The 24,861-nt window shown below is 38.8% G+C and overlaps 1 protein-coding gene across 1 annotated transcript; it reads right to left on the bottom strand.

Annotated features, from left to right (window-relative positions):
- Positions 1-220: 220 nt before the first annotated feature.
- Positions 221-814, bottom strand: LOC113280514 (trichohyalin-like). The gene has a single exon (XM_026529129.1). It carries the CDS (start codon positions 812-814, stop codon positions 221-223), a length of 594 nt encoding a protein of 197 aa, XP_026384914.1.
- Between the last annotated feature and the right edge of the window lie 24,047 nt (positions 815-24,861).

Below are 24,861 nucleotides of genomic sequence, written 5' to 3'. Positions count from 1 at the left end.
AACATCTAGAATAAGCTTTCACATGTTGTATCGCACATGCGCTTCCATCAAATATACTTGTAAATGCCGGTAAACTGCACTTAGATGGTATCGGTGCTCTTTGAATTTCTTTTGTAAATGGAGTTTTTGCAGCTTCCTCCAATGCTTCCTCTAGTTGTCTTCTTCCATCATTTTTCTTTGTAGTCATCATTTCTCTTAATTCTGCCATCTCCTTAAGAATTTATTCGCTTAATGATTGATCCAAATCCTCTTGCATGGGTCTTTTTAATCTTGCTTGTCTCAATCTATTCTCATGATTGTTTTGTCGTATTGCCTCTTGTATCTCCTGTTTTTCAGTTTCCTCTCTTCTTCGCCTACGCCTTTCAGTATTTGCTTCAATTTGTACTTTATCATGTCTTTCTTCATTGCATGTGCGATCATATCGATGTCTTGATATTTCTCTTTCTTGTGGTGTAACTTGACATTGATCTATATCATCTATGCGATGACACTCGCGTCCCCTTACTCCATTATTAATAAAACGCAATCTGCTTTGTAATTCTCGTTCTTCTAATTCTTCCCTTCTTCTCTGTCTATCTCTCGCACGTGCAATCTCTCGTTTGCGCTCATATTCGTCTCTCAACATTTTTCTACCATGTAATATCATTTGTCCTTGACTTGGATCCTCTTCTTCCCTTTCACAATTAGTATTTGCACGACGAAGAAGTTCGCGTGGATGTTCATATCGATTAGTTGCTAAGTCAATTACACGTCTCCTTTCCCTTTGATCTTCCAAATTTTCATCTTCATGCGAGTTTTCTTCAATGACTTCCATATGTTGCCTTTTCCTATAATTTCTTCGATTAGATTGGCTCTGCCGGGAAGAACTCTTACTGGATCTTGACCTTGAGCATGTAGCACTCCTTGACCTTTGTTCTTGTAATCTAAGATTCTCTTCTCGTAAATCATCACTTTAACGGATTAAATTCGCACGCTCCTCTTCTTCTCTCTTTCTTTCAATTGTTAATTTTTTCCTAAGCTCTGCAATCGTCATATTTCCTTCACTCACTGTAATTAGTTCTTCATTACCAATTCTCTGTCCTTCGTCTGTAGAATTCGTTATCGCGGTATGGACACTCACTCTATCATAATCTATATCGTTATTCTGTCCTTGTTCTCGCTGAGATCCAATTGGAATTTTTGTTCTTTGATGTTCTTCCATTCTTTCCTCTTGTTACTCAAGATTTGTTATTCGTCTTTGTTCAGCAAGTCTGTTACTTCTTCTAGTTGTCATTCCTTGTTCAACAACAGACTCGATCCTTACCATTTCTAAATTTTTAGATATCACTTTTTTCCTTAAAATCTATGATATACTATCAGGAATTAGCATCCAGAGCTGTTTTCTAGCGGCAAAAATGTAGTTGTATGAAATCTTACATCTACACTTCACTATAACTGATTCAATCTCTAGGTGATCATTATGAACTCTTGTTTTATTAATTAAAGATTGAGAATGTTTACAAAACAGATTCAAGTATTACAATAATTTGACTTGAAACCTAGATTCACTATTTCTCTCTCTCCCTATTTCTTGATCAAGACTTACCTTAGAATATCTCCCAAAAACAATGACTCTCTCATTTATATAGGATTTTACATAATGGATGACAACTAAGAATCCCATTATTTTCGGGATCACTATGTGACATATTCGCTCATATACAATCGTTCATCTTCGCATAGCATACTTCTTTGCATGATTCTTCACACTTAACTCGTGACTTTGCTGACATCATCTGGTGCGTCATCTCAACTTTGTTATGTCCGATGCTCTTCGCTCAGGTTATATTCTTCACTTCGCGTAATTATTATCATGTACGATATTTAACTCCTACAACAATCTATTCTTTCTGCACAATGGATGTTAAGTTCATCTTATTTTCATGCTATTCATCTTATTCTCTTGTTGACCTTCTTACTTGCCTAGAGATCTTCGAATTTCTTTTCCTATGTGCTTTCTATGTTCTTTGGGAAATTTCTTCCCACCTTCAGTTGTAATAGCTTTCACACGGCTTGTGTTCTTTCTATTAATGTTACTTTTGCCGATCAAAATAAAAAAACAAAGAAGAATTAAACCTGTGAGGATTCTTTATTTCTGGACCCCTGTATTCCAACTTTTTCCACTCAGAGCAAATTCAACATGCTGGCTATAGCTAAATAAGCATCTTGAGTCTTAACCACCACCAGATCCTCTTCTAGCCTGGTCAAAAAAGATATGGTAATTATTTTGCGAAAGATTAATCACTACAAAACAAACTATCTAAAAACATCTAGCAATGTCTTATACATCGATGGGCAACTATCATCAATCATACATAAGAGTAGTTTCCAAGACGGTTTTAAGGGCCCAAGGCATTCAAGAATGGAGTTATTCTAACTCCGGGATTGTCATAGGGTGGGTAGGTTGAACAAATTCTTAACAAAAACGGAACGAAGCAGATACATGCACTAGAACTCTAGCCTTTCCATTATTTGAAATATTCTTTCAGTAATTCGTTTAATGTCACCATCTGCCTTCCACTATAATTTTCCGGTTCATGCTTCAGCTAAAAGTATTTGATCGATATTGGTGTTTTTGCATACACATCTTGATTCTTGAATTATATGACCCATTTGGGGATCGGGAATGGTAGAGGGCACTCATTTTTTGGGTGCAAGGCTTGCACGCTGCTTTTTTTCAAATAGCTGCTAAGCACAGACATGTGCCTTACTCTTGTTGTCATGGTTACTTTTTATGCCTTGAATAAGTACCTTGTATGAAATACTTCATAAGCATTTTTAGTATAATGGCAATTTCTAAGGTTTTACCTTACCAAAATAATTGTGCACTACTAATTTGTTGAAATTTTTTTTACTTCTTGAAGAAATAGTGTGCTCACTGGCCAAAATTTCCCTTATTCATAGACAAATTACAAATGTACATCAACCTCATGAACCTTTAAATTTCCAACACAAACTGATTTTTCGCAATGGACAATATTCAAGCACATACATTTTAACATTTATATGCAAATCAAATACAAGAACAGTTACTCGTAGATCGAAATAGCTTGGAGAGTCTTTCAGAGTTTAGCTTTGTGTATATAAAGAAATAAAAATTGGGTGTATGGAAAATCCAAGCCTCCAGAAGATCTAGTTTCTGAAACCTCCACAGACTAGCAAAAATGAATAAGAAAACGGATTGAGTTGCTTGAAATTAGCATGCACTATACGCTTCACATGCCAACCTGAACGCATATCCATGAACACGTAAACATCATATGTATTAGAAGTTAGAACGAGAAGGAATAACAGTAGAGGTGGTAGTAGAAGTCTCATTATCGTTTTAGGCTACCAAAATAAGATTATATTCCTCATATGCCCAGTTCAAGCTGATAATCTCTGCATTCTCATTGTAGTTACCTATTGCCATATTTGCAGGATATAATATTGTGTCCATACTGTAGATGGGGAAAAACGATTTGCTGGTTTTTAAGGAATTCAAGATACGACCGTGCGGAGGAGACTCCTCGAACTGAGAAAACTACTTAACCTCACACAGATGCACTGCAAAGGGAGTGCTTGAATTCGAGAGATCAATCTGTAAGACTTCGTCCTAAACCAAGACAATGATCGTTCCAGAGTCAATTCGGTCACAAGAGAGGATGGGTTGATCTGTAGGAGGGAAGCTGAGAAATGTGTGAGATCAATGGTGATCAAGGATTGTGAATGTGTTTAAGATTTCTGCGAGTTTTATTTGAACTGTTAAGTTCGAATAAGTTCTGGTTGATTGATCGAATTCTTGAGAGTGATTGCTCGGATCAGAATTCTTCTGTTGTTTCAATCATGGGTTCAGAGACTTATTTATATTTCAAGAAGTAGTAGACACATTGATCCCAATAAGTGTGATGGTTGCTGAAGTCAAAGAGTGGGAAAGTGAAAATCGTGTTAAAACCAGTTACTCATCGTGCGGAGACTTGGTTGATTGTCCACCCACTACTTTGTTAACTCCTTCAACCACTTGCAAGACTTAGCCACATTCTCATCGTGGATGAACACATGTGTCGTAGGCTGCCATACCAAAATCCTAGTTAATATCCCCCATGTGACACGATTGGTGTCTCGTTATTGTGGAGTCTGCAAGACAGCCGTGTATTTATTTAGTCGATTGTTGACTTGATGAGACAATGAGTCTTTGTATTGCTGAGTTGAACATGAATTAAAAATGTTCTAGGACTCATGAATTGAACATGTCTGTTGAGACAGAGGTATAATTGTTGAATGAATATTGATAGTTAAGGTGAGCAAATGTTGCTTATTCTATTAACTGTTGAATATTGACAGTTGAACCAATATTTCTAGTTTGAGCAAATGTTGCTCGTTTGATGAATTATTTGGTAGCGGGACCGTTGATGGTGGTTTTAGTTCAGGGTTAAAATTGTAAACCTTGTGTTTAATATGCCATCATTCTGTAAAGAAATGGATCCAGGTAAAGTGATGAATATTCAACCTCTTCACTGGCGCATTTATTGAGCAACTCGATATACTCACATGAAATTTATCCAGAATGACGCATGTAGGAACAATCCCAAATATTCTGTAAATTTCGGCACCATGCCCATATTATTCAGTTAATATAAGTTTCTTTGAATGCTTTCTGTGCTATGTTCCCCGGCTGAACCCTTAATATTTGTATGGCATAACAATTTGTGTTCACTCACAGCAGAGTAGCACGAATTTCCAAGTATCAAGGTTAAGGTCCTTGCATAAAAGTATTCAATCGGAAAGAATACTTCTCTCTGGCAATAAACTTAAAGAACTCTGTGTCAACACATAGAATTCAATCAATTTTGTGATAATTCACAAGATTCAGATATTACCCTAACTAATTTGCAAAATTAGGGTTTTTGCGCCCTGCGCAGTATATTAGACCTCGCCTGTCAAAATTAAGCCTAGGCGAACTAGGCAATTAATCCGACATGGATTAGAAGGTGCAAAATCCTACCTAAAATAAGAAAACAAGGAATAAAAGGAGCCGCTGAATAAGAGCACCAACAAAGGAAGGTGTGTCCATACCATAGGCCAGCCGGCGCCACTTACAAGTGGCCACACCCCATGCTGCTCGAACCGACCCCTATTTCCTGTTGACCAATCAGGTCGCCTTAAACCCGCCACACGCACATGAGTTGTGGTTGGGCCCACACTTGTCAGACCTATTTCCCATCGACCAATCAGGTCGCTTTAAATCCGCCACACGCACACCAGAAGTGTGGCCACGCCCATGCTTGGCTGCCCCTCTTTTTTCGACGAATCAGGTCGCTCTAAACCTGCCACAATATCAAAAGAGGAAAAGTTGCGCCAGAAGGTCACAATGCCAAATTGGATTTCCAAAATCCGCGCCAAAATGATTGGCATGCCAAACGTGGCATTCCGCTCTGGTATGTTAGTGACATGCCTAACATGCCATGCCGCGCCAATACGCTAATTGGCATGCCAAACATGCCAAATGTGCCACTTTGCCGCAGTAGCATGCCACATGCCAAACGTGCCACTTTTCCACAGTAGCATGTCGATCGTGTCAACATGTCATAAATAGCGCGCCAACGTGCTAACCCACTTCTTGTTCGTGGACAAATGCCATAACATATTCCAATTAGGGTATTCCAAACACTGCTCTACCTTAGTGGCATTAGCCGAAACCCTAATTTCCAGTCGTGACCCAATTACGCCCCTTTGGCCCTACAACATGCCACGAGCCATGTTAGACCCGCCAAATCCTAAAAAAACGACGCCATTCTCATATTATGGCCTGCCATGATTTCTTTAATGTGGCCATGGAGCCGATTGCATAAAGCTTCACCGTGCCGCGGCTATGTCGTACGCGCTAATTAGGGTTTCGATATGCCAAACCCTAATTTAGCTAAAGTTGCCACGCCAACTAAGTCAAGTAATTCTCCTAAGGCCTTAAGTTTGATATAGCAACAGGGCCAATGTTTTCAGAGCCATATTTGGGTCTAACACCAATATGCCAAAATAGTTGTCATGGATAGTGTTAGACCGTATCTCGGTCGACCTTGCATGCATTGCTATCTCAAGCATGTTTGTCAATGTTAGTGATCAAAACTTTGAGTCTTGATTTCTAGCCTACATAGCTAAGTCTCGAACTAGGATAAAAAAGTGTAGTTGAGCTCAAGGACTTCATGACGATTCATCATACAACGACGAAGATCTGTACAAGGAACCGTGGAACTTAATCAACAAAAAGGTATGTGGAGACTTGAACTTATCCAAAAGTCTATCTATTCTATCTCCTACTTCTTATGAGACAAAAGTTGTATGTTATATAGACTAGATCATATACATTTGATATTTCGAGCTGAGCATTCATTGTTTATATTTTTCTCGAAATCGTGTGTTGGTATAGCGTTTCGCTTTGATCAAGTTTGTCTTCACCTAGTGACGAAAGTCATGAAAAGTTTCAATCACTTTGAGAATTGCTCTGACGTGAATCGGTCTGTGAATAACGGCTGTATAGCGTCCTCTTATAATGTCTCAATGATTGGAATGAGAGTTTAGATTACATAAGCATGTATTCCTTGAACCGAAGTTTTCGAACTTTGTTGATCAAGAGAAATCGGAAGGATTGTGGAATTGGCTTGCCAAGTCCGTGAACCCAGTCCGCAGACTCGAACTGTCGGAAGTTCTCGACCGAGAATTTCTGCTGGATTTTCCAAAACTCGTTTGTGTGCTTAGTCCGCGAACCCATTCCCCGAACTGGCGGAAGTTCTCTTTCCGAGAATTTCTTCTGAGTTTGGAAAACTCAACCTATTAACTTAAGTCCACGAACTTGTTTGTGAACTTAAGAGGTTATGATTTAAAGATGTGCTCTGAACATGAAACATTAAATTACTAAGGAATGCTTTATGCAAACCGTGGCTATAATGTTCATGAGCCGATTCAATCGAGTCAAATCATATTTATTTCAATTGTGTCTTGTGTAGTTACATAAGATCTCATAGCAATTGAACAACTCTCTAACTAGTACATTTGAGTCAATTGAACTAGTTATGGTGAATAAGAACAAGGTTAATATGAAATGCTTATATGGTTAACCTTTTGGGTTACTATGTTGAACCAACATACACGTATACGTTTGGGCATGGTTTTCGCAAACCCAGTAAACGTATACCCAAGTGTGTGTGACAAGATAAGTTTTCTATCTAACGGTTGAGAAATATTAGCTTGAATCTAAATCAGGTTTTCATCTAACGGTGAATATGGATTGCTTTGTAACTAAGGAAAAACCCTGATTTGAAGGATATATAAAGGAGACATCTAGCTTTGAGAAAAACTAATCCCCACACGTCTGTGTGATACTAGTGCGCTCGCTAAAGTCGATTCTCCTTTAACCTTTGTTTTTCTTCTCTAAAACCAGGTTAACGACTTAAAGACTTCATTGGGATTGTGAAGCCAGACCGATACTACTTTTATCGTAGTTGTGTGATCTGATCTTGCATCTTCTATCGTACGAGTACAATCGATTGATTGGCTTGAGATCGTGAGAGTTCTCCGATAGGCAAGATAAAGAAGTCACAAACATCTTCGTCTCACTGTTTGTGATTCCTCGACAAACCGCCTGTGTAGTCAAGAAGGATTGTAGAGAGGTGATTGATTAATATCGTATATTCTTCGGGAATATAAGACCGTATTATCAATTGGTTCATGTTCACCTTTATTTTATAACTTAAGACGGAACAAAACCTAGGTTTTATCTATGGGAGACAGATTTATCCTTTGATAGACTTTTCTGTGTGAGACAGATCTGTTTATTATCAAGTCTGTGATTTTGGGTTGCAGCAACTCTTGGTTGTGGGTGAGATCAGCTAAGGGAATCAAGTGCGCAGTATCCTGCTGGGATCAGCGGCGTAGGAGTACAACTGTATCTTGGATCGGTGTGAGACTGATTGGGATTCAACTATAGTCCAGTCCGAAGTTAGCATGGAGTAGGCTAGTGTCTGTAGCAGCTTAATATAGTGTGTATTCAATATGGACTAGGTCCCGGGGTTTTTCTGCATTTGCGGTTTCCTCGTTAACAAAATTTCTGGTGGCTGTGTTATTTCTTTTTCGCATTATATTTTATATAATTGAAATAATACAGGTTATGCGTTCGTGATCATCAATTGGAAATCCAATCTTTGGTTGTTGATTGATATTGACTGATCCTTGGACATTGGTCTTTGTTACCGTCCAAGTATTCCTTGTGTTTTAATTAGGACTCGCTGATTTCTATTAGCTTGAGTAATATCAAAAACAAGAGAGAGATATTAACTCCTTGAGATACTTTTATCTAGATTGAGTCTGACTATCTAGTTGATTCTCTAGCAAAGTATTTCGGAGTTAGTCCATACAGATTGCTAAGCGAAATATTGGGTGGCGTTGTTAGACCCCCACTTTTTCAATTGGTATCAGAGCAGGCAAATACGTTTAAGACCTAACAAGTCTGTGTTTGTAGCGATCTGACTCTATGGATAGAGGTGCTATCTCTATTAACGTACCACCATTCTTCGATGGCTCCAATTACTTATGGTGGAAAATTGTTATGCGAGCTTTTCTTCAATCGCGTGATTTTGAATCATGGGTATATGTGGTTAATGGCTATGATGCTCCCGTTGTGGTAGTCGGTGATGTAAACGTTTCCAAACCTATTGATGAATACACCGCTGTTGAGATAACTGCCGCAAATCTAAATTCCGACGGTTTGAATGATATCATACATTCCATTACCCCAAATCTTCAGCATCATGTGACAAACTTCACTTGATCTAAAGATGCTTGGGATATCTTAGAAACCGTATTTGAAGGAAACTCCAGTGAAAAGGATGCTAGGCTTCGAAACCTTAATTCCGATTGGGAGAACCTTTGTATGGCAGATGAAGAAACATTCGATGAGTTCAATCACAAAGTGTCTGGAATTGTTAATGCATATTTTGAATTGGGTAAGACTATTCCTAAAAAGGACATTGTGATGAAAATTCTCAGATCACTGCCATTTAGATACGATTCTAAGAAGCATGCCATCGTTGAGGGGAATAACCTCGATAATCTTTCCAGAAACACCTTGGTTGGAAAGCTTAAGATCTTTGACCATGAGCATACATCCAAAGTCGTTAAGGATGTTTCCTTTAAAAGAACAAAAGAACACTAAATTACTTGTCAAAGGTAATAGTGTTCATGTCTCTGTGGATGATCAGTCTGAGGATGATTTTTCGGATGAAGATCTTGACAAATCAGTCTCCTTGATCATAAGACAGTTTAGGGATCTTCTGTTGAATAGAATTAAACGGTTTTCAAGAGACAAACCTAAGTCATCGGACAAAACTCACGGTCGCGTACCTCCTAAAAACAGGGATGTTGACGAGGCTGATGACGAGGACATGCCTCAGTGCTTTAAGTGTATGGGTTTTGGCCATTTTGCTAACGAATTCCCAAATCGTAGAAAATACACTGGGAACAAATACAAGTGTAGGGCTTCTTTGTGAAAACATCGATTTTGATACTTTTAGCAATACATATATCAACCTCAATGGGTTCGGAGAAGAGGGAAACCCAATCAAGCTGGAAGATTCACTGAATTCGATAACTGGAAACCCTATCAGTGATATTTCAGGATCAACCGTATGTCTGTCTGCTTGCACATCTCAGATGCCTGAATACTATCCAAGTTTGACGTGCTCGTTTTGCTCGATGAAGGGACACGAACTATCAAGGTGTTACAAATACAAGCACCAAATAAGGCACGCCAGCAAACTTCAACGAAGAGCAGATCGATTAGCAAGGAAGCTGAAACTTGCTCAGAAGATCGCCGAGGTATGTAGGATCTTATCTTCATCTAAGAAGTTTGTTTCCAAGGATAGAATAAGACCATTTAAAAAGAAAATATGGTCAAATCATTTTGATAGACAAAGATCAGAGGATTCCTCCCATGAGGAAAAAGATGGACAAATCTTTTTTCATTGCAACACAACTTGATTGTGTTGTTGGGAAAATCTTGTCTCATGTTCTTGTACAAAAAGAGACAAGATTGAGTGCTGATCCAGGATTCAGAAGAGTTTTTCCTTTTTTCTAGATTTGTTATTTTTTGTCTATCAAATAAAATAAAGGGTTATTATCGACAATTCTACTCTTTATAGGGTTTTAGAGTTGGGCGTATACGAACCTCTCAATAGGTTTCGAACCCTACATTCTTTTTTCCTTTTGATATCCTATATAAGACTGCTTGTTTAGATAAGTGATTCAATCACACAAATCCATTTGTTTATAACTGTTCTCAAAGCACTATGTCGTCATATGGAAAGGATGTCAACATGATTGTTGTGTCTTCAATCAAGGAAAAAGAAAAATCTCCTGGTTCTAAGTCCCTGAAAAGAAAAAGAAGGAATACAAGAAAACTCAGGGTTGTTCCTTCTAACTCTTAGATGTTTTCCGATGTTCTTGATGAGTTAAAGGAAATAAGAAGGGAGATTTATGAAATAAAGACGTTCAATTCTAAATCTTTGGAAATTCAAAGGACCCTAATTCGACCTCTTCATCCAAGACAGTTCGTGAGTATTGACACTTATCTCCGTGAACCTTATGCCCCGATGGCTGTCGATAACAAGGAGTTCGGGAATGATAAAGAATTTCTCAAAGAAATTGTTGCCTAGTATGTCTTCTTTTTGAATTAGTTGGAAAAATAATTAGTGCTTTGAATAGCGACGATTGTGACTACACATAACTATTTTTGTTTTCTTCTTCTTATGTTAAAAATTATTGGTATTAAATTATAAAAATATTTGGAGGATGATGTTATTGTAGTATTGATCTTTATGATTTTGTGATATTGCAACTTGATTGTGGGATATGTATTGTTTGCGTCCGTGAACTTGAAGGTCCCATATGCGGTCAAAAGTAAAGTCGTTCATCAATTAGTATTCGTGTTGATGAAAGGACGAATAGACTTTTGACAATTACAAAATTTATGCCTATGCAGTCATGTATTTGATGGAAAATAGGATAAAATCTTTTGTTTGACAAGGATAAAGTCTATTATGTCGTTATGATGGAAAATATAATATATCCTTGTATGTTATCCATGGTATTGATCTCCATTGATCCATCTTTTTATGTATTACCTTGAAGGCTCCATTGTGTTTCTTATGTTGAGCACGATACAACTAAGTCGATTTTTTCTTATTGGCTTGTTGGTTGTTCCATAAGATGCTATATGTTGAGCATTATGAACTAAATTAATCATCTTGGTTGGTTATTTAGTTATTTGCTCTGAAAGTCTTCTTTTGTCGAGTAAATTCTTTTGACAATTAAATTGATTACTTTTGTGATTAGTTTGGTTGTTTGTATTCCAATTAGATTAATTATAAGTTCTCTTGTAATTAGTCTAGTTTAGTTTTCATATATTCCACAAATTCTTGTGTTGAGTATATGAACGGCTATACTAATCATGTTCTATTCGTTGATGTAGTCGTATATTCCGTAAGGTTTTCCTTATGTTGAGTATGTGAACGATTAAGTTAGTCATCTACGTATGATTACCTTAGTTGTAGCTCCGTAAGTTTACTTATGTTGAGCACTTTCAATGAAATTGATAAATTTTGTGGTTTGATTTAGTTGTATGTTCCAATTGAATTAATCATGGGTTTACTTGTGATTCATTTGCTTGAGTTTTGGATATAGAAAATCATTTCTATGGTTTTTGGTGTCCAATTTAAAAATCCTTCTTTTCTTTTGAAATTAAGGTCGCTCTTGTTGTTCTTTCGGGAATGACATCAAATGGGGGAGAGTTGTTTTGAACTTGTGCTTAATGGTAATATCTTGCGGGGTGTGCGGCTATGGAATTTTATATGGGTTATCTTGTATCTTAAAACTCCTTGATGAATGCATTTATCTTCAGCTTTATGATTGCATTTAAATTAAGTTGGTATGTATTTTTCTTTTAGTCTATGAAATGTCTCTTGTGGAAATTTCATTATGATCTCGTTCTTGTACCTTTGCCAATTTTATTGACAAAAAGGGGGGGAAATAATGTAGTTCACACTACAAATACATATGGTTTTCGGATCATTGTGTAAGGGGGAGTGGTTTCCAGGATCGAGATGGAGTATTGACTAAGGGGGAGTGATACATATCACCGTAGTATTATTGTTAAAGTTGCGATACAATTGAAATTTGATGTTACATAATAATACTATGACACTGTATAATGATGATCCAGAATATCGATTTATCTCATTGTTATAGCTACAGATCTTCAACAACGGTGATGCTAAACTTACAACCTTTGGGATCATTGTAGTACTTGGAAGGACGAAGATTCCAGGGAACGTTGAACATTAGACTATGGAATAGGAGCCACTAAAGTTTATCTTTTTTGTATTCCATATGTATTAATAGTTTTGTCACTAAAATTGACAAAGGGGGAGAGGAGATTGTTAGAGCATAGCTCGGTCGACCACGTATGCGTTGCTACCTCAAGCATGTTTGTCAATGTTAGTGATCAAAACTATGAGTCTTGATTTCTAGCCTACATAGATAAGTCTCAGACTAGGATAGAAAATTGTAGTTGAGCTCAATGACTTCATGGAGATTCATCATACAACGACGAAGATCTATACAAGGAACCGTGGAACTTCATCAACAAAAAAGTATGTGGAGACTTGAACTTATTATCTATTACTCAAAAGTCTATCTATTATATCTCCTACTTCTTATGAGACAAAAGTAGTATGCTATATAGACTAGATCATACACATTTGACATTTCGAGCTGAGCATTCATTGCTTATCTTTTTCTCGAAATCCTGTGTTGGTAAAGCGTTTCGCTTTGATCAAGTTTGTCTTCACCTAGTGACGAAAGTCATGAAAAGTCTCAATCACTTTTAGAATTGCTCTGACGTGAATCGGTCTGTGAATAACGGCTACATAGCGTCCTCTGAGAATGTCTCAATGATTGGAATGAAAGTTTAGATTACATAACCATGTATTCCTTGAACCAAAGTTTTCGAACTTTGTTAATCAAGAGAAATCGGAAGGATTGGCTTGCCCAGTCCGCGAACTGTCGGAATTTCTCGACCAAGAATTTCTGCTGGATTTTCCAAAACTCGTTTGTGTGCTTAGTCCGCGAACTCAGTCCGCGAACTGGCGGAAGTTCACCTTCCGAGAATTTCTGCAGAGTCCGCGAACTTGTTTGTGAACTTAAGAGGTTATGATCTAAAGATGTGCTCTGAACATTAAACATTAAATTACTAAGGAATGATTTATGTAAATCGTGGCTATAATATTCATGAGCTGATTCAATCGAATCGAATCATATTTGTTTCAATTGTGTCTTGTGTAGTTACATAAGATCTCATAGCAATTGAACAACTCACTAACTAGTTCATTTGAGTCAATTGAACTAGTTATGGTGAAGAAGAACAAGGTTAATATGAAATTCTAATATGGATTGCTTTGTAACTAAAGAAAAACCCTGATTTTAAGGATATATAAAGGAGACATCTAGATTTGAGAAAAACTAATCCCCACACGTCTGTGTGATACTAGTGCGCTCGCTAAAGTCGATTCTCCTTTAACCTTTGTTTTTCTTCTCTAAAACCACGTTAACGATTTAAAGACTTCATTGGGATTGTGAAGCCATACCGATACTACTTTTATCGTAGTTGTGTGATCTAATCTTGCATCTTCTATCGTACGAGTACAATCGATTGATTGGCTTGAGATCGTGAGAGTTCTCCGATAGGCAAGATAAAGAAGTCACCAACATATTCGTCTCACTGTTTGTGATTCCTAGACAAACCGCCTGTGTAGTCAGGAAGGATTGTAGAGAGGTGATTGATTAATCTCGGCTATTCTTCGGGAATATAAGACCGGATTATCAATTAGTTCATGTTCACCTTGGTTTTATATCTTAAGACGGAACAAAACCTAGGGTTTATCTGTGGGAGACAGATTTATCCTTTGATAGAATTTTCTGTGTGAGACAGATCTGTTTATTATCAAGTCTGTGATTTTGGGTTGCAACAACTCTTGGTTGTGGGTGAGATCAGCTAAGGGAATCAAGTGTGCAGTATCCTGCTGGGATCAGAGGCGTAGGAGTACAACTGTACCTTGGATCGGTGAGAGACTGATTGGGGTTCAACTATTGTCCAGTCCGAAGTTAGCTTGGAGTAGGCTAGTGTATGTAGCGGCTTAATACAGTGTGTATTCAATCTGGACTAGGTCCCGGGGTTTTTTTGCATTTGCGGTTTCCTCGTTAACAAAATTTCTGGTGTCTGTGTTATTTCTTTTCCGCATTATATTTTATGTAATTGAAATAATACAGGTTGTGTTTTCGTGATCGTCAATTGGAAATCCAACCTTTTGTTGTTGATTGATATTGATTGATCCTTGGACATTGGTCTTTGGTACCGTCCAAGTATTCCTTGTGTTTTGATTAGGACTCGCTGATTTCTATTAGATTGAGTAATATCAAAAACAAGAGAGAGATATTAACTCCCTGAGATACTTTTATCTAGATTGAGTCTGACTCTCTAGTTTATTCTCTAGCAAAGTATTTCGGAGTTAGTCCATACATATTGCTAAGCGAAATATTGGGTGGTGTTTTTAGACCCCCGTTTTTTAGCTACATCAGGCGCCACTATGCCACTGGCATGCCGCTACATGCCACTACACCATTGGCATGTGCGAATGACGCCAGTGTGCTACCATCAGGCGCCAACAGAATGTGGCAATAATCAGTGGCCACCCTTTCTCATGAGTTACGATCTCTGCCGTCCAAATTCTCCCCAGAATTCACATGCTTGTGGCAAGTTTTGGGCGACTAACTAAGACAATCCAAATAGCATCACGTGATATTTTCTTGTGGCAAGTCTCCTGATTTTGACTTGCCACACATAGCAACCTGCTACATGCTTTCCATGAAAACACTCGAGACATCAAACATGTCACAAACTGGGGGATACTCATCAGGGTATTGGTCTGGCGGTTTACAGCGTGCGGCGTGCAACACGCCCATTATAAGAAAGTGTGAGAAAGAAAAGAATTTATTGGTGGAAAGAAGTAGTGGGTATAACTAACCAGTTACATCCATAGTGGGAACATGGTTTCTGACAGTTACACATAACCCCACTTCTCTATCACTCAATCACTCCCACTTTCTAAGAGATCAGGGTGCGTTCAATATGACTTGTATAAATAGGTTTTACCTATTTTCGACCTGACAACAAGTTTTGGTTAGAACAACAACACAGTATCCAGAAAAATACCAAAGAACTGATAGCTTACATTCCGCAAGCCAGTTCCAAATTATGATACATGTCATAAAATAGCCACACCTTCAGAATTAACCATTCTGGTCTCAACACCTTCTTCGCTTCCCTCCCTAAGACCAACCCTTCTTCTTCACTTTGTGACCGAAGCAAGTATGGAACGGCCATTTCTTGGTTTAGGCCAGGATTGTACAGATTAATCTCTCGAATTTAAAGTACTCCCGTGCAGTGCATTTGTTTAAGGTTTAGGCTCGTTTCTCATCCACACACCCAAATTGACCAAAACCAGTAGAAACAGTTTTTACCCATAAACAACTGGCGACCACGGTGGGAGATTAATCTCTCGGTTGCAATATCAATTTTCGATTTCATTTTTTCAATTCCAATTTCAAGATGTAAGAGCTTAGATTCGGATCAATAAGAATCCATAATGCCACCAGCGCTGAGAACGTCCTTGGTATCAACGTCCCTTCCAGTGGAATAAATTTACCACCTGTCAGCATGACCAACACTAGCAGCGCAGGAAACGTTCCCTCTGGAGTTACACCTCCGGTCACCAGAGCAAGAGCCAGAGTTGCTGCCGCCACCCCCAATATTTCTTCAAGCGTGACACGCCGAGTTGTCACCAGAGCTGTCACCACTCCACCATCGGGACGAGAAATTGGAGGAAACAGAGGAGGACAACCCCCTATGGAAAGACAAGAAGTTCTTGCTAAGGCTCAGACGGACATGGTCAACTCAGAAGGAGGTACTCACTTTCCTCAAGACGTTAACGGAGCGGCTACCACAGGAACCACGCCAACCAGAGCCAATGAGGAGCACTTTTAATACTCATGGCGTCAACACCTCAGCATGGCGCACCCTTGTAGATGAACAGGCCCGTCCATTGGAGATGAATCAGCCATCCAATCTCATCATGCGTGAAGATTTGGAACAACTTCTCCGAAATCAAGACAGAGAAAACCCGGTGGACATGCACCAGCATCAACCTCCATATCCTCCTGATGTGCAAAGAGTTCCTCTTAATATGGGATATTTTTCTCCTCAATTCTCCCTATATGACGGCGTTGGTAATGCACGTGAACATATCTCTTGATTTCTAGAATCCTTGGGTGAACACGAGTATAATCATGTCCTCCGCCTGAAATAATTTTCAAAGTCACTTATTGGAAGAGCGTACAACTAGTACAACAACATTGCACCAAACATCATATCCAACTGACATGAGATGGTTGCATCTTTCTACAAGAAGTATTTCTTTGTGTCTGAGCAAATCACCTTTCCAGACTTATGAAGGATGTTCCAACGAAATAATGAACACCCAAATGATTACGTCAAAAGATTCAGAATTCAGGCACTGGATTGCCACGACCGAAACGTGACTGAGCAACAATTGGTGGAGTATCGCATCAATGGAATGGTTCTCATTTATCGCGCCTTTTTGGAGAATCTACGCTTCCATGCATTCTCTGAACTTCATGAAGCCGCTAAGCGGTCGGCCGCAACAGCACCATCATTGTTAGAAAGAACCAGACATGCCGAGAGTGAAGACGCACGCGAAACTCGAGGAAACAGACGCCTCATCAACGAGCAATATAGAACTGGCCCCTCTGTAAGCGTGGTGGGTGAAGGAGGAAAAAGGAAAGCTCCAACAGAAGAACAGCCACCCAAGCGTGTAATACATCAGGCGGATTCACCTTGAAAGGCTGCGACTAAAGCTCATGTGAAACACCAAGAAGCCGGAGAAGCTGCCATGGATTTACCTTTCCCAATCGAGGAGGTAATTGAACTCTTGGAAGCATGGATTCAAGATTATGCCATCAAGCTGCCTCCTATCTGACGTCCACCAACTAAAGAGGAAATGGCAAAACCCAAGTATTGACGCTACCATATGTTCGTCCATCACCCGACCAATGAATGCAATAGATTGTAACGCATATCCAAGGAGAAGGTAGAGGCAGGAGAACTTCAACTAGGAAATGAGGGAGTTCACAGAGATCCCCTTCCAGACAGGAGTTGTATGCTTTATGGGAACTCTGTCCACAAGACAACGCAGTCCATGATGCAGCGTGTGTGTGAAATCCTATATTTCTCCAAAGCGCAGCGTCAAGATATATTTACAGCCCTCAACCGCGTTGTATCGGGAAAGCGACTCTTTTTTGTCGAAGAAACTGCTCCCAAATCCCAACCTCTCTTGGGAAACACCGTTGGAAAGTGCAATTGGGGACTGCTGACCATTTATCACCTGAAGGATGTCGCGTTGGATAGCGCACTAATCGACGCGTCCTCCGACTTCAACATTGTTACGGTCAAGACTTTGAGATCTGCGGGGGTTTCAAAGAAAGAGGCTACTCACTCCCCAATTATGATCAAAATCCCGGAAGGAGAAGCAATGAATGCTTACGGCTACATCAATCTCGAAATCAAGGTGGGAGATGCTTTAACACACGGCAAATACCATATTGTCAAAGAATGCCCAAATTATGACATGATTCTGGGGCGCTCGTGGGTGCATAACAACAAAGCAAAATTAGTAGTAGGTCCTCTGCCGGTGTCTGTACCTGAAAGAATTTCCAACAACCCGTCCGACCTTGATGACTACATGATGACGTATCTACAACTTGCCAATGTAACCCTACTTCCTGGAGAAATCTTATCGACGTACATACGCAGATTTCGGACACAAGTAAGTCTCATTGAACAACCCTTTTTGCAACCAGTCACTTCTCCTCCCTCCCAGGTCTGAGGACTAGATCCAATTATCAACCCGAGCGTCATTGGAAAGTGTGAATGGGATGCCGGTCCCTTCAAGTATTTCATCAAAAGTTTGGAAGTTGTCTTAGTCAATAATAATGGATCCAAGAATCAAATAGCGGCGCAACATCAAAACCCATTCCAAGTTGGAGACTTGGTAGTGAAAGTTGCCTCTCAGCCTCCTTCGTCCGACTCCACAGACGAACCATAGCCGAAGTTATTTTTGGAGGCTACTGCAAGCTCATCAACACGGACAAGTTAGAAGGCATAGTAATACATTCCCGGTGGCTCAAACCCTTCAAAGTCTAAAAACTTCATGCCACCTCTTGCCTCAAAATTCTTCTTAGTATTTCCTTCGGCAATTTTCCTATTCATGCAATATCTGTAATTCCTCCAAATGATTGCACTGCTTGCATTCATAATTAGGGTTTCGATTTTAATTAGAAGTATTTTTCTTTCAAAAAATAAGTTTTCCTGAATCTCAAAGGGAAAAACACCAAGTAAATCCAAACCCTCACAAAGGAATTACCCATCAATTCGAAACCAGAAAAAATAAAACCCTACAAGAAATATCTTATTCAAAAAAATATTGAAGAAGGGAATATGCAAGGAAGAAGATCAGCAAGTGGCGGCATAAGAACATCTGGCTTCAACTTTCGCCTGACGAGGTTTAACTACTTCTCGCAACGTGTTTCCCAACTTGTGACAGCTCACACTTCTACATACCCAAGCGGCATGCCACAGACATCATGTGTAATTTGCAGGGGAAAATCCGATAAAAGGTTGGTCAAACCCTTAACTATTGCTACTGTTTCCCCTGTTTTGAGTTACGGTTGCCAACGGCATGCGGAGGCGTTATTGTGCAAGTAGCCAAAAGGGATGTGACGCGCCAGCTAGCATTGCTGCGCTATTTATGTGTTTTGACTTTCCATCTGCTGCATCGCTCTGAAAGAATGGAAGAACTTGTTTTTTCGCAAAAAGGGGTTTTGGAATTATTTCGGAGATTTTATTCATTCATCCAATTAAAGATATGAAATTATCAAAATGGCATGAATGAAAGAATATTACTCGGTGAAGCATGGCTCCAATCACATGAAAAAAAAACTGAAGTATCAAAAACATCTACAAGCTACGAAAAGATTGTTTTTTTACGAAAGGAAATAATGAAATGGGAAAACTAGTTGTCAAATATCAACGCCAAGGTCAGTGACGCATCCACTAGATTTCTCTCAAGTTCCTAATACATCACCCTCTCCGACAGCAGGAATCCCCTCCAGAAGCCGTTTCAGTATCAGTTTTGGTGCTCTCAGCATCCTTTTCAGCAGTAGCTGCGGTATCCTCTCCATAAGTGATTTCAATCTCTTTCTCGTGGGCCGCGCCGGCATCCTTCTCAGAAATTTCTCCAACAACCTCTTGAGGATATTCCGGTTCATCAACATCATAATCAAGGATTACGATACCGTTATGAACAGGGTAATTAAACTCGTTTCCGCCTGGAGGTTTCTTAGGCTAGATCCTTCGTCGTTTCAGTCGGGCGGTGAACCTTTCATCCCTGGCACTAGGACGTTGAGATGCATCATCACACTGAGACGTCTCAACACGCTGGGACGTTTCATCATGTCTCCACGTTTCCTCCATGTCAACCGAAGCCATGAAAGCTTGAGCACGCCCTCGAACAATGCGTAGATGAGGGAGAGGCATACCTTGTATAGTCCGACCGACCTCATTGAACAAAGGATCTATTTTGTTTAATACCTCTTCAGAAGTAGAAACCTTGGGTTTGTCAACTTCAAAACTTTTCTCCGAAGAATTGGAAGAATAACCATCAGGAGTTCCCATCATATACTACAGGAAAACATTATGTCTACATCAATGACCTACATGTTGAAAGGAGACAAAGGGAAAACTGCAAGAAGATATGAAGGAATACTAAAAGGGGATGAACGCAATCCTGTGGTGATTGACATGAAAATAAAAGATCGAAGTGCTCTTTTATATTACACAAACTGATGAAACCTGAAAAAGAAAACTCTCTACCTACCGTACATAAAGGCTCTAGATATGGGATATCAGCTGATTAGATACTTATCTACCTTGGATGATTGACTCACCTGGGCTGCTGACGGAAAGAAGCTCGCCACCGCAAAAGCAAAGCTTACGAATTAAGGATAAAAGGATGTGCAACGCCTTTTATATATGCACGGCGCCTTGGGAGTTTGGGTAGGAAAAGGAATCCGCTTTGGGTTCATCATGCCCAATTCAGTGTCAACGCTCCAGGACGCAAACCTCTACGGCCGAGCCAACACTAATACTTCGTGATGCAGAGTTCCGTGGCCAAACCAGCACCACGTGTAGTTGCAGGAAATCCTACAACACACCCCTTGTAATAATTTGTAGATCTACATCCACGGGGTTAGGTTTTACTATGATTATTTTTAATTACATCTTGATTACATGGAGACTCCATTAATGAGTATTTGGAGCTCTAGGTTGTTGAAGGAGGAAGAAGAAGGAGATAATAATAATACAACCAATTCTACTTTCTGTCTCTACAGAATGTATCCTCTCCTAAAGTGTGTCTCTCTTTGTGATTATCTATATCCTTTCTCTCTCTTGCCTTTCTCTTTATATAGGTGTTTACATAGTGGATGACAGCTAATGTACATCTAACATTTCCCCTAATTTTGGATTTGGCTTGCGGTATTTTTGGAAGCTTACAAATGTAACATTCGCAACATTCCTAATTTTCGCAAGATCATCACAGTTTTCTCATGTTTAAGTTGATGTCATCTGTTATGTTGTTTCTGAAATCATCCTGCGATGTTTTCGCGATGTGTTGTTAATAATTTCGCAAGCATGTCATTGTTGCGAGATTCGTATCCTGCATCTTTCCTCTTTTTTCTTGAATATTGCTTGAAGAGCGATCTTCAGGAAAAATCCGTTTTTGTAATTGTTGGAGCGAGATACGTGTTGTTGGAGTAGTCTTTGATCTTTGTTGAGGAAGGAACGAGCGAAAGAATACTGGACTTGAAAAGTACGTACTTGCCTTTATTCTTTTGTGAAGTTCCGGAATGTTGCGAAGTAAATAAGAAGTATCATCTTTTGAAGTATGCGAAGTATGAAGTATCCTTGAAGAAGTATTAGAAGCATGGAGTATCCTTGATGAAGTATAAGAAGCATGAAGTATCCTTGATGAAGTATAAGAAGTATTCAATCCTCGAAATATAAGAAGTATCCGTCCTTGAATGAGAATAATAAGTATTGCCTATATTTATGCGAAATTATTATTCCATTTTTGGTGATTCTTGCCGAGAAGATAAAGAATATAAAATGTTTTCTTGGTAATCCATAGTTGCCTCTGTTCTTTATCTATGAGGGTAGAATCCTTGAGAAAATGTTGAATGTGCGAATTGTTTCTTCATTCTTATCTTGCCTCTGTCTCATGTTTTTTGCTCATGAGATAGTATAATCTCTTCAAGTTGATTATAATTGTGCGAAATAATTGAGCGAGATAATCAGATCATTCGAAATAATCACATTCAACGAAATTCTGACACATTCTATGAAACTTCGAATCATTCTGCGAAGTTCTGAATCATTCTACGAAGTTCTGAATAATCTAGCGAAATTCTGAATAATCCTGTGAAATTCTGAGTAATCCTGAATAATTCTGCTAAATTCTGCGATATTATTGCGAAATTCTGCAATATTATTCCGTACAGTTTTGTAAAGTACTTGTGCGAATATAATGCTTATCTGATGATTATGTTATGAAATGTGTATGCGATGTTTATTCCATGAAATGCTTATGCAATGCTTTTATGATGCGAGTATGATGCTTGTATGATGAGAATGCTCATATATTGCAATGTATAGTTAATGTTTGTGTTACTTAACTCATTTTGCCGTCTAAAATTGATGTAGCTTTAAATTGCTTCCATTCTTCATTTCTCTGCCTTTTTCTTTAGTGTATGCATTCTTCTTCGTGTAGTTATTGTTCTTCACAAGTTCTTACTTGTGTTTCATCTTTCCTCTTTCCTGCACTATTAGTATCTCATAACAGTATGATCATAATATCAAGTCTGCGGCATTTTCACTGCCTCAGTTTCATTTCCATGTACATATTCGCAAGCTTGTTTGCTTACATATAATCATTCTCGCAAGATTACTTGCTTACTCATTTTCTTATGTGGTCTTATTTTGCCTTCCTAGTTAAAGGTCTTATTTTGCCACCTCTTGTCATTGCGACAAAATCGCAGGACGTTTTTGCACTTTCATGCAAAAATCCATTGATTTTGCCTTAATTTTTTGTTTTGTATTATTGCCTCTTCAGGATTGTTGCGACAATATGACAGGCCTAAATATTCTTCGAAAATAAAGCCCCACGACATTGCCGTCTTGCGAGGAAATCGCAATACGTCTTTACACTTTCATGTAATGACCCATTGATCTCGTCTTATCTTTTTCTCTAGTATTATTGCCTCTTCAGGATTGTCGCACAAATATGACAATCCTTAATACCCTTGCGAGTAAAAAGCCTCATGACATTTGCGTCTTAAGACACTTATCAGCTCCATAATGGAGGGTGCCGCCCTTATCTCCCCCCTGGGAAACCTTTCAAGGAGGCGTACCTCTACCATACAAGGTTGGATCCTCCCATCCGGTCTTAACAACAACCAGTTGTTTTCGCAGCTCTTGTCCCTTTTACCTATAGGGCTTATGGTTACGAAACTTCACCCTAAGTGGGGTTTTCTTCGGGCCGAGTGCAGTATAAGCTAAGATTTGTCAAGAATAGCAAGGTACGCTCCGGACGCCCCTGGCACTCTTGACTCAACCGTGTACCTCGGCGCCTTGATCAGATTCTACACTCCTTAGAAGAGACCCCTAGTCGTCCAACCTAAAGCAAAAGCTTAGTTTGAAAATCCAAGGTACCTCTCCTGGATGGGTTTTATTGACCCCAAATCTCCATGACTCAGGTTCTAGGGGAGGTGTAACCTTTTCCCAGAGCCGTGCAACATGTACTCCTTTCTATGACACACTTTAGGTCTTACATTTTCCTCTTGCGAAATTTTATTCGCGAACTAGGGTGTACGCCATAAAGGTTCGCCTCTATCTGCGAAATTTTATTCACGAATCTGCGAAATTTTCGCGTCTCTTTGTTTCTGCGAAATGTTCGCGTTTCTTTATACTCTCATTCATCTTTTCATTTCTGTCATCTCTTTCATTCATTCTTTCATTTCTGTCATCTCTTTCATTCATTCTTTCATTCTCATAATATCATATCATTTGAATCAAAATAAATATTCAAGAGAAATTCTAATACATGATAACTCTAAAATCTTTGTAATTCTGCGATTCTATCGCGTTTTGTAAATCAAATCAAAAATCTTTTTATTCTCTGCAAAATAAATATTCTAGAGAAACATATAAATTGAATTTTCTCAGTTTTCTGTTATTTTGGAATCTCGAAATCTCTGTAATTTGGAAGTCTTTGTAATCTTGAAATATTTGTAATCGTGCGATTGAATCGCTTTTTGTAAATCAAAATCAAAAATCTTTTTATTCGTTCCTAGTATAAAGTAAAATGTTCAATGAGGTGGTACTTATCTTTCATGTGAGTCATTATTGTTGTCAGAGAAGTGAATAAATGCCTTGAAATGTATGAATTTCGCGCAGCAAAAAGAATTGTGAGTAAGTGAGACTTGAACCCTTAACCTGCTTCTTGGATTTTCTTGCACCATACCAATTGTGCTAAGCCTCTCTTAAGAAATAATCAAATTTCTTGCGAAGTAATCAAATTCCAACTGTGTGAGAGGCAATTCTGTATAAATTTCGCGTAACAAAAATAACCATGCGAGAAGCAAGAATTGATCTCGCGACCTGCTGCTCACATTCATGCTTCGTGACCAATTGTGCAAGCTTAGTCTTTGCGAAATATCTCTGCGGAATTATCATCAACTCTCATCTGTGTGAAATAATCAAAGAAATATCTGTGCGAAAAAATACGCCTGTGTTGGGACTTGATCACACGACCATGAACTCATTAACTTCGAAGATGACCAATTGTGCTGCCTCTTGTTTGCGAAATAATGAAACAATATTACGAAATTATCATTTTTTCGCTCTCTGTAAAAAAGAAGAAAACTATGTTCGCAGGCGAATTCGAACTTGCGACCACGAACGCACATACTGCTCTCTGGACCAATTGTGCAAGAACCTCTCTGCGATGTTAGCGCGTAACTTTTTTCCTTATTCTTTTATTCTCCCATGCAAATGAGAAGAAAATGAAAAATATGTGTCTCTGCGAATTCGAACCCGTGACCTATTTATTGTTCACTCAGCCTTGAACCATCTGTGCGAATTTCTGTTTGTGATAGAAATTGCAGCATCTGCCTCTTATCTTTTCTTCGTCCTTTCTTAACTTCTTTCACATTTGCCTTCATCTGTTGAACATGAAAATCTTCCACTGAAACTTCCTTTTTTTCCTTAAATTTCACCACAACAACTAATTTTTTCTTTCACTTTTTTCAAGTCTTTGAATTGTTGATGATGTTTATTCCCTGAAAGTGTGATTTCTTCCATAAAATTTCCATTTTTGAACCTAAACTTTGTAGATCTAGAAAAATGAACAATAGCTAATCTCCATGGAAATTTTTTGAACCAACAAGCTACAGAGGGATAAATCCTTTACTCCTCCCTGTTTCTAGCGCCAAAAATGTAGTTGCAGGAAATCCTACAACACACCCCTTGTAATAATTTGTAGATCTAAA

This window comes from Papaver somniferum, chromosome 5 (assembly GCF_003573695.1).
Source record: "Papaver somniferum cultivar HN1 chromosome 5, ASM357369v1, whole genome shotgun sequence".
NCBI lineage: Eukaryota > Viridiplantae > Streptophyta > Magnoliopsida > Ranunculales > Papaveraceae > Papaver > Papaver somniferum.
Note: the sequence above shows the minus strand (reverse complement) of the source record. Positions and strands in the feature narration are given on the sequence as shown.

Bases quoted from the DNA above. Each gene is read 5' to 3' on its own strand.
- LOC113280514 (XM_026529129.1), bottom strand. From the start codon at position 814: ATGGAAGTCATTGAAGAAAACTCGCATGAAGATGAAAATTTGGAAGAT.